Source organism: Lepidothrix coronata, unplaced genomic scaffold (assembly GCF_001604755.1).
Source record: "Lepidothrix coronata isolate B3197 unplaced genomic scaffold, Lepidothrix_coronata-1.0 Scaffold75, whole genome shotgun sequence".
NCBI lineage: Eukaryota > Metazoa > Chordata > Aves > Passeriformes > Pipridae > Lepidothrix > Lepidothrix coronata.
In genome coordinates, this window is record NW_016690255.1 from 3,802,169 (window position 1) to 3,813,118 (window position 10,950).

The window sequence follows — 10,950 nt, forward strand, 5'->3', positions numbered from 1 at the left end:
TCACTCTTTTTCTAGACTGCACTCGACTACCAAAGAACAGCTTGGTATCACATCATGTTACAAAATCAGGCTCTGAAAGTCCTCACCGGCAATCCAAATTGTGATTCAAAGACGAGAACGGCGTTATATCTCTTGGATTTCGCGGGTGAACTTCAGCATCAGGCGGGCAGGCCACCATTTCCTTCTGGCCCTTCACCGCATCACTGACCGTGACCGAGTCGAGGGGCAGAGGATTTTACACCTCATTACGCCTTTATAGTTACTTCAGAAGCCTACAGCTAAAGCTGAATGAGAATCATTTCAATGCACAAGACAAAGTGCCTGCGCAGGAAGGTAGTAAAGAAGAAGTGGGACCGCTCCAAAAAGCAAATGCTGCTCATCCCCGTGGTTCCTGAGACACGGGCACTGTTAGGTAGTTACTCCGCGCTCACAAAGTTGTCACCCACAGGAGCGACGGCTCCTGTCGCCCTGACCAGCCCTGTCCTGCTCGCCGGTCCCCGGGTCGCCGCCGTGCCCACCCCTGGCAGTGCCCCGGCCGGGAGCCGCGGGAGCCGGTCCGCGGAGGCGTCCCACCGCGGCAGCTTTTCTTTCACCAGCTCCCTCATACCCGCCTCTGCTCGCCGCTCCCCGCGCCGGGACCCGCTGCACCGGGTCCCCGCGGGCTCTGGCCTCCCCCCGCCGCCTCCGCCCCTCCCGGGCGCGGCCCCCCAGCCTCGGCCCTGCCCCCGGGCGCCCCCGCCGAGCTCTGGGCGCAGGGGCGGCGGTGGCATCCGCCGCCGGGAGCGGGGCCGGGCTCGGCGCCGGGAGCAGCGGCGGCTCACGCAGCCGCAGGGAAGAGGAGCCGCCGGGAGCGGCGGCGGGACCGGCCACCGAGCAAAGAGCGGAGGATCGGCACATCCCCGTTCCGCCGGGGGCGGCTCTGCCAACCCCCGCCGCCGCCTCCCCGCCTCCCTCCCTCCTCCCTTCCCTCCCCGCCCCTCCGTAGCGACATCCCCGCGAGTTTGCCTGGCTGTCTGTGCCCGTCGCTGGGCACCCGGCGCCGCATCTCCCCCTCCATCAACTCCTGGGAGCCGCCGGCGGAGGGCACGGACCCGAAGTTGCGGCCAGCCCGGAAAGGGGAAAGTAGCGGCGGCGCAGAACGGGCCGGAGCCCAGCGCAGCTCAGCCCGGCCCAGCCGAGCGGGGCCGGCGCGGCGGCCGCCACTCGCAGCCCCCGGCCGGGGCTTGCCCCGCGCCCCGGGCCGCGCCGGTGGGGGCCAAGCCCCGCGGGAGCCGCCCGGGACCCGCCGCGGTAAGACGGGGTTGCGCCTGGGGGGCGCCGGGAGCGAGGGGCCGGCGGTGCCCGGTCGGGGCGGGGAGCGCGGGGCGCGCCCGCGGGGCCGCGCCGAAACTTGTGCAAGTTGTGCGGCCCCGGGGCGGGCGCGGAGGCGGCGGCAGCGGCGGCGGGGGGGCGCCCCCTGGTGGCCGCGGGCGGGGGCGCGGGCGGGCTCCGTGCGGGGCCCGCGGGGGCGGCCCAGGGGCGGCCGCGGAGGGTCGGGCTGCCGGGGCTGGCGGGGCTGCCTCCTGCCGCCGTCCTTTCGGCGGCGCGGCCGCTCGCGTGGTTCGTATACGCGTGTAGTTTTTCATTCTGTTTTTAATTTGAGCTTTGTTGAATTTTGGTGGCGTGCGGTCAGATTTATTTTCTCGGGTAAGCTCCTGGTGGCGTAACGGCAAAAGATGCCCTGAGACCTCTTGTTCACGCAGGAAAAGGTGAATCCGAATTGCTCTTATGCCAAGGATGAATTTTGTGGAACTTCGAAAATGCTCTTTTTTATTTATTTATTTATTTTTTAATTTCTGGAAAAGGAAAGGTGAATTAACTCATCTTTCTTAGAAAGGTAGGAGCACTTCGCTAGTCAAAGTACTTCAAATATGTTCCGACACCTGCACAGCTTCAGAGAACTTTTGTTTCTGTTTTCACAGAAAGAACCAACATGCCAAGTGGAAGGAAACCTGAAACTGCTCTTTTGACAAGGAAGTATTGGCTTTCTGCCTTTTCACATGTTTTCCTTTTGCATCATAATGGAAAGAGAAGGATTTTTTCGAATCATTGAGTCCAAATTTGGGCATCACTAGCTGAAGATGAGATGAAAGACTTGAAAATATGTCAGTACTCTGTGACTGTTAATTCAGATGCACTTTTCACAAACAGAGAAGAATAGTGGTTAAAAGCTCTGCAGTTTCATCAAAAGGATCTAATGGAGGATCTATGTTGATTTTTTCTATTATTGTTTTCCTTCTTGCCCCTCCATGAATCCCAAAAGAGAAAGATGGAAAGAATGTGTATGGAAATTGAGATAAAGCGAAAACTGAAGACGGTAATTTCAGTTTTGGAGTCTGTTTTCCAAGTGCTGTAAATGCCCTATTTTATCAAATATAACACACTGTTTTGAATAAATTGTATCATTTTTTGACCAGTGGGTTTTTTGTCAATTCTAAAAGTGGAATCTGACCTGATTGAAAGCTTTTTAAAAAAGCAAACCTATGACTGATTCCTTTTTTCAGGTGAAGTTTTTCAAGTTATCAAGAGATAATGTTTCACTCTGTACTGTGCATTGTTGATCTGTGTTTTATATTCATATCTTAGAGATTTTATTTTTAACCTGATTTTAGTGTTTATGTTGTATTGTGTTTGAGAAAAGTGTGAACAGACAAGGCACCTGAGATTTAAGTTTTCAACAGCCTTGACATTTCAATGTTGTATCTCAGATTGCAAGTAGTCTGAGCCTCTCTTATAATGCACAGTGTACGCTAAATCTTTTCTCTTAAAAATATGCCTTAAGATATTAGAGTTTTTACTAACTGGATGAAATTTTGATATCTGGACATTGTGTTTTGTAAGGAAATGCATGTCTGGGGAAGAGGAGCTGCCTAATGGATCATGGCTCTGATGTTCGCGGGGCATACTTTATTTCTAGCATTAATGATGTTTGATGTCTTCGCTTTTGAAGAATCTGTAAGCAATTACTCCGATTGGGTGACTTTCATAGAAAATGTAGATCAATATGAAAAACAGCAACTTGAAGGCCTTAGTGCTGAGCAGAAGCTGAAAAAAACAGTCCTTCATCCAAGCTTGTATTTTGACGCTCAAGATGTTCAAGCACTGAGGCAGAAGGCTCACACAAGCCATTTGCATCTCTTTAGAGTCATCAGAAGTGCCGTGATGGTTATGCTCTCCAACCCTTTATACTATCTACCTCCACCCAAGTACGCTGATTTTGCTTCGAAGTGGAATGAGATTTATGGTAACAATCTGCCACCTCTAGCATTTTATTGTTTGCTGTGCCCCGAAGATAAAGCTGCGTTTGATTTTGCCATAGAATATATGGATAGAATGGCTGGCTACAAAAACTGGTTGGTTGAGAATGCACCTGGAGATGAAGTGCCACTTGGTCACTCTCTAACAGGATTTGCCACTGCTTTTGACTTCTTGTATAATTCACTGGAAAATGAGAGAAGACAAAAATATCTGGAGAAGATATGGTCTGTAAGCGAGGAAATGTATGAGTACTCCAAGGTTCGTTCCTGGGGAAAGCAACTTCTCCATAATCACCAGGCAACCAATATGCTTGCTTTGCTTATTGGGGCTTTGGTTGCAGGAGTGGACAAAGGATCTCGGGCAAATATTTGGAAACACACTGTTGTTGATGTGATGGAGAAAACCATGTTTCTGCTCAATCATATTGTAGATGGGTCTCTAGATGAAGGAGTAGCTTATGGGAGTTACACAGCCAAGTCAGTAACCCAGTATGTTTTCCTGGCCCAGCGCCACTTTGGTATTAACAACTTGGAGAATAACTGGCTCAAAATGCACTTTTGGTTTTACTATGCCACCCTGTTACCAGGCTTTCAGAGGACTGTGGGCGTAGCGGATTCTAATTACAACTGGTTTTATGGTCCTGAGAGCCAACTGGTTTTCTTGGATAAGTTTATAATGAAGAATGGAGCCGGCAACTGGCTGGCACAACAGATTAGAAAACACAGACCCAAAGATGGGCCAATGGTGCCATCCACTGCACAGAGGTGGAGCACATTACATACTGAATTTATATGGTATGCTGCTGAAATCACTCCTCAGCCTCCTCCTGACTATGGTACTGCTAAAATGCATGTGTTTCCTAACTGGGGAGTTGTTACTTACGGGGCTGGATTGCCAAACAGTCAGACAAACACCTTTGTGTCCTTCAAGTCTGGAAAACTCGGTGGACGTGCTGTCTATGATATCGTTCACTTTCAACCCTATACCTGGATTGATGGGTGGAGAAGTTTCAATCCAGGACATGAACATCCTGATCAGAACTCTTTCACTTTTGCTCCCAATGGACAGGTGTTTGTATCTGAGGCTCTTTATGGACCTAAACTCAGCCACCTAAACAATGTCTTGGTCTTTGCTCCATCTCCTACTAGCCAGTGCAACCAGCCTTGGGAAGGACAGCTTGGTGAATGTGCCCAATGGCTGAAGTGGATTGGTGATGAGGTTGGAGACTCAACTGGAGAAATTATAACAGCCTCCCAGGCTGGAGACATGATGTTTGTGAGTGGTGAGGCAGTATCTGCTTACACATCAGCAATGAAACTGAAAAGCGTATATCGCGTTTTGCTGCTCTTAAATTCTCAGACACTGTTAGTAGTAGACCATATTGAGAAGGAGGAAGACTCTCCTGTTAATTCTGTCAGTGCCTTTTTTCATAATCTTGACATTGATTTTAAGTACATACCCTATAAGTTTAAGAACAAGTACAATGGAGCTATGATGGATGTGTGGGATGCCCACTACAAGATGTTTTGGTTTGATCATCGTGGGAGTAGCCCTGTTGCTAGGATACAGGAGGCTGAACAAGCAGCTGAATTCAAAAAGCGATGGACCCAGTTTGTAAATGTTACCTTTCCAATGAAAAATACACTTACAAGGATTGTTTACCTTTTCTATGGCCCGTATGTCAATGTTTCTGACTGTAGACTCATAGATAATGCAAAATCTGGATTTCAGATTTCGCTCAGTGTCAACCACACCGAAAATACCATCTCTGTTGTGACAGAGTATCAGAATTTAAAGGCAAGGTTCGATTACTTGGGATTTGGTGGTTTTGCCAAAGTAATTCATGAAAATAAAGTGACCAAGTTTGGTGTCGGTACTGAATCTGTGAAAAAAGAGATAAAAAACAATAGAGTGGTTTTCCCATTTGGATTCAAAGTGAACATAATCGCAGGGTTAATTTTGGGTGTCAGTTTGGTTATATTGGCTTTTCAGTGGCGATTTTACATATCCTTTGGTAAAATGTTGCGTTGGATTCTGATACTGGTTGTCACACTGTGGCTTATTGAATTGGTGGATGTGTGGAGCATGTGTACTCAGCCCATCTGTGCAAAATGGAGCAGTGACATGGTAAGGCTAGAACATGATAAAGGCAATAAAGCCAAACAATTAGAAGGAAACCCCGTTGTTTTGCCAGATGTTATCATTACTTCACTTCCCACTTCTGGTGCAGAAATTTTAAAACAGCTGTTTTTCAATACCAGTGACTTTTTATACATTAGAATACCTACACCCTATCTTGAAATTCCCGAGACTGAATTTGAAATTGATTCCTTTGCAGATCCATGTGAATGGAAGGTTTCTGATGTTCAGAGTGGTAATTTTCGTCTTATCCAAGGGTGGCTCCAGTCTCTAGTTCGAGATACAAAGTTGCATTTACAAAACATTCATTTGTATGAAGCTAGCAGAAGTAAAATTGCTCAGCATTCTGCATTAAGCAAGGACAAAAAGAAAAGATCCAGAAAGAGAGAATCCCTGTCAGAGCAAAGAAGCAGGGCAAGAGGGAGTCAAGAAAAAGATGCTGAATATATCAGGGAACTGAGAAGACATCTCATGTATTATCCTAATGCACGACCTGTGCTTAGTTTAAGCAGTGGGAGCTGGACATTAAAGCTTCCCTTCTTTCAGGAAATCCTAGGACCATCAATGAAAGCTTTATATGTAGTGAGGGACCCACGGGCATGGGTCTATTCAATGTTGTACAAAAATAAGCCAAGCCTTTACTCCTTGAAAAATGTTCCGCAACACTTGGCTGCGATGTTTAAAGGGGAGAATGGTAAAGAAAAATGTAGTTTAAATGAAGGCTATGCCTCCGAATATGAACCACTGAGAAAAGAATTTTCAAATTCTAATTCAAATCCTATTTCAGTGTTGTCCTATTTATGGCTAGCAAACACAGCAGCAGCAATGAGAATAAATGGGGACTTACTCCCAACAAATTATCAGCTGATCAAGTTTGAAGATATTGTGAACTTTCCTCAGAAGACGGCTGAAACAATTTTTGCCTTTCTTGGTATTCCTCTTCCTCCTGCTAGCTTAAACCAAATATTATTTGCCACCTCCACCAGTCTTTTCTATCTTCCTTATGAAGGGGAAATTTCACCAAGTAGCATTCATGCCTGGAAAAAAAACATGCCACGTGAAGAGATTAGACAAATTGAGGATATCTGTTATTCACTGATGGACCACTTAGGATACCCAAAGTTTATAGAATAAATGCTGCTGGTCAGCAGAAATTTGCACTAATGATCTCTGACTCCCAATTTGTGGATAAATACTATAGAAGTTTGTTTATTCTTGTAAAATGTGTACAGTCTGCTACTTTCAGAGAGATTATTTTAAGAAAAAAGTAACTGTTCTTGAAACTGTGGAGGATTTTTTGTTTGTTTTGTTTTGATTTGTTTTTCTTTAAAAAGAAATCGTAACTACTTTTGCTGCCTTTCAAAAAAAGCTGTGTGAACCTTTGCAGAACTACCATCTGGGGCCTCTATAGCTCAGGGGATTAGTAATAGAACAGAGAGCTTTTCACCTCCAGCTCACCAGTCTGATTCCAGCCCAAGTGGTTAGTTCCTGAAAGTACTTATCATTTTATGATTGTATGATGGCTTATATGAAATTATACTTGTTAAACTGGTCTTGTTCCCAGTGGTGATAATTGGCGCCCTTGGACGGGTTTACTGATGCATTCTGTCTGTGTCTCACTGGTCACTATAGTGGAGCAAAATAAACACAAGCTAAGATTTAAGGTTGTTCAGCATCCCTTCAGCAGGAGGAAACAGAACATTTGAGTAAATCTAGTTCCTTATTTACAGACTGAGCAGAGAGGCCTGGGATTGAAATTGATGTGGATATGAAATCTCATTGTAGGATATGGTTCCTTCAGCTCAGGGATGTGGTACTTAAACTGGGTTTTGAAGTTTGATGAAAGAGAAGACTTAATTCTCCATGCCTGATAATGTGGTACCCTTTGTGAGCCTGAAGTAAACTATCTGGAGAAAAAGAAATGGGACAAAATCTAAGAAACTAGCAAGATTCCCCAAATGAGCAGTTAAATTTGGAGAAGATTTTGTGTAGTTTTGACCTGGTTTAACATAACCTAATTTTGAAGGTTATTAACATGTTGGCTTCTTGCACTGCTTTTTCCTGTACCTCTTGTCTGAGAGGTTCTGCATAGATTTTCTCTTTTCGAGTGAGACTCTTCCATCCTTCTTTGTTGTAACACGTTTCTCTGGTGATTCTTGTGCGTAATTTCCCTGGGACCAGTGCAAATATTTGATGTCATTGGCCATGGCTTATTGCTGATGTTTGCATAAAATGGCTGTCTGAGATTTAGAAGACCTCAGATAAACCTGTAGGTCTGTGTTGCTGAGGGATGTTTTGCTTGTCTGTATAATGAATTTCTGAAGGACAGCCATTGCTAACCTCAGGTCTTCTTTCAGCAAGGGGAGAGATCTGAAAATCACCTGTCCCTAAGCCACCTCACATTTGAGTGATGTTTCCCTGCAGTAAACTATTTCCAAAGTTGTCTGATTTTTATAATGATTGGTGTTTCTTTAACATGATGCTGTACTATGATTTTGGTTTGGAAACAGATAGGCCTGATAGGATAGACATGTATTTGTCACAGCTTATTTTCTTCTTGAGTCACACTCTTTGTTTCGCATGTCCGTTAAGAAAAAAATTTCCCAGTTTAACTTGCTCAGTATTCCCTGGAAATGCATGCATATTGTAAATGTCTGCAGATGTGTAAATCAGATCACAAAGAGACATCTATTTCCTTTACCGTTTGTTTTTCATTACAAATGGAATTGTCCTGAAATATGCTTCGGTTTGTGGGAGCTGGAATCAGAGCTTTGGCTTATTGTATTGAAATATGCGTGTAAGTGCTGTTTATTTGGGTGGTAAACATTAGGCAATGTCAAAAGTGCAGTGAGTTTCTTCGTACAGATTACAGGTACCCTTGCTAATTTTTAGTGTATAGAAGTTCTTGTCTTTTCTTCTAATCTTAGTATTATGTCCCTGTCTTACTCCACTGTTTTGTCCCTCCCATATGTACATTTTACATCCTTTGGAGCACATTGGGATATTTCATTACGACCTAGATAAAAATAGCTCTTTCTCAGGCAGTCATTAATATGTGAAAAGAGGTCTCTACCATGATAAAGCTATTGATAATTTGTGGTCTCACTTACAATAACTTACCTGTCCTTTACTAGAGGTAGTTGTATTATCCCCTTCAGACCTGTGTTTCACCGTTGGCTAGGTGGAGTGTCATGTTAAAAGAAATATTAAACAGGTAAATATACATTGATATTTTAGTAAAACAAGTATCGTTCTCTTGAATTGACTTCTCTCTGAAGCCATTTTTGATTGTATGTTAAAAAAAAAAGTACTGATGTCTGTTCAGTTTGTACTTGATAGAATAAATTTCAGCATTTGCCTTCTATTTCCACAATTTACACTCTAAACTAGAACAAATAAAAAGGCTTTGCTCTCTCAGATGTTTTAGGGCAACTGAAGGTAAGATTTGTGGGTATAGAGTTATTCTCTTGTCACTAGAATCCAGAGGAGGAATGGTCACCACATAGACACAGACATTAACCTCCCCTTTCTCCATATAGTAGTGTTTAAGACTGTCAGTAAACTTTGAGAATTGTTTGACCTTTTTGAAAAGCATGCCTGTTTAGGTACACTGTATTGAAAAGTGTCTGCTCATGAAAACTAGTCTCAGTACTTTATCTTAACTTTGCTTCCTTTTTCTGCTTCTGTTAAATGTTGATACTTATTTGTACTATATTGTGGTTTGAATTGTCCAATTATGACACAGCTAAGATTTTGATGTATTTTTTTAAAAAGGCAGGCTTAATTTAAATGCTTATCTCTGAATCATATTTGGAAGCATAAGAAAAATAAACACCAAGGAAAATATGTCAGTTATTTACTTGCTTTGTAACTAAGTGACATTGGCCCTGGGGAGACGCACATAGGTCTTGGCATTCAGAGTTCTATCAAATAGCTTAAATCTATAGTCTCTGAGTACATCTAAATGCCTCTATTGCTCCCAATAGGCTTTTTGCTAGAGCAACATCTGTGTAGATGAGCTGCAATATCATGGTCAGATTTGTCCCTTTCACCCTCTTAACACACAGTTGGCATGCAGTCCTCATCAAATTTATGTTTGAACAGTTAATTTGCCAGATCTGGAGTTTAATTTCTGTACAAGATCCTCAATTATGTAAAATATATAGCACAACTCATGGTGTAATACCATTCTGATAGTGTTAAAATGGAATTTAAACAAAAATTTCTTTTCCAGTTCTATAAAGTTTTTGTTAACTGATTTGTAAAGCTGCAGTCATGGGTCAGAATTTTTTTTTTATTTGTTTCACTTGCTGTTGAACAAATGGTATGACTACTAGCAGACTTCTGTCTATCCTACAGTCAGTTATTTCCATTATTAGAGACACTATTTATTTGATGAACATAAACATACATTAACTGGAATATAATACTGCATTTCCTAAAAACATTTAAAGTGTATAGTTCAAGATTAAGGATAAGAACATGTGATCTCAATATTTCTATAAGTTAAAAAAGTTACCCCTCTTGCGAGTGGCCCATATGCTGGGTTCCATATGTTGTAATGTTTTGTAATTAGAAACTGTGATATTTCTTTAGGTGACTTAGTAATTTATCAAAATTATTTCTTTTTATTTACACAAATTTTCTTCAAGAGGATGAGTACTGGATCTTAACTGTTCTGTGATCAGAGTGATCAGAGCAACATGAGCTTTCATTCCTTTCTCTAGACTCCTCTTTAGCTTCGGTTCAGACTGAAACCTTTGTTTAAATTGCATAATGGATGGGCTGTCTTCCAAGTGAAGAGTCTGTCTGGAGACACAGTCTCAAATTCCATATTTCCATATTGTGGAATATTATTGATTCTGAGTTATGAGTCAAAACTGTAAACTGAGAGCTGCTCAGATTTGGAACATAAGTGGAATGATACCATGCTGATCTCAGTTAAAGTTGTGCTATCGATTTCAACAGGAACAAAATACTATCATCTACTGTCATCAAACTATTATCAACTAGTTAGCTTGACTATTCCAAAACAGAAGAAATTAAATGAAGTAAATACCTCAAATGATCATGAAAGATTACCATTCTTGTTATTTGATGACAAAAACAAATGTATTTTAATAATGTAAAAAAATAAAATTGCTCTATATTCTAATCAAAAGTACCTGTAGGCTGTCTGATAAATTTATACGCTCACAAAAGGAGGTGTAGAAACAAACAGATAATCAAAATAATCTACAAAGTACAATTTTCAAATGTCAGGACTTTGATTTTCTTCAGTGAAGAGAAATTTGCTGATATGTGATCAACACTATTCTCATAAAGGATGTGGATGGGTAATCTCTTGCCGTCTCAGAAAATACTTAATAATGGGAAAGTGCTATTTCATGTTGCTGAAATGATACTGTTTTAAATTAAACTATACATCTTTTGAGCTGACAATATGCCAAGAGTTATATGTGACGGAGGAAAACAAGGACAGTCTGATTTCATTCACAGTTGTCTATAAGAGAA

The 10,950-nt window shown here is 42.6% G+C and overlaps 1 protein-coding gene across 5 annotated transcripts in view; it reads left to right on the forward strand.

Annotated features, from left to right (window-relative positions):
* Window positions 1–287: 287 nt before the first annotated feature.
* Window positions 288–10,950, forward strand: part of DSEL (dermatan sulfate epimerase-like) — an 11,099-nt gene continuing 436 nt past the window's right edge. Inside the window, exons 1-2 of one of the 5 annotated variants that reach the window (XM_017819580.1) lie at window positions 288–333; window positions 1,962–10,950. The exon at window positions 1,962–10,950 is cut by the window's right edge and continues 436 nt beyond it. In XM_017819580.1, the coding sequence (XP_017675069.1) occupies window positions 2,920–6,570 (3,651 nt within the window). In that variant the 5' untranslated portion in view covers window positions 288–333; window positions 1,962–2,919 and the 3' untranslated portion in view covers window positions 6,571–10,950. Of the gene's footprint in view, window positions 334–1,243; window positions 1,291–1,678; window positions 1,877–1,961 lie in introns of those variants that run through there. The other 4 variants (XM_017819579.1, XM_017819583.1, XM_017819578.1 and 1 more) reach the window with 4 other exon arrangements.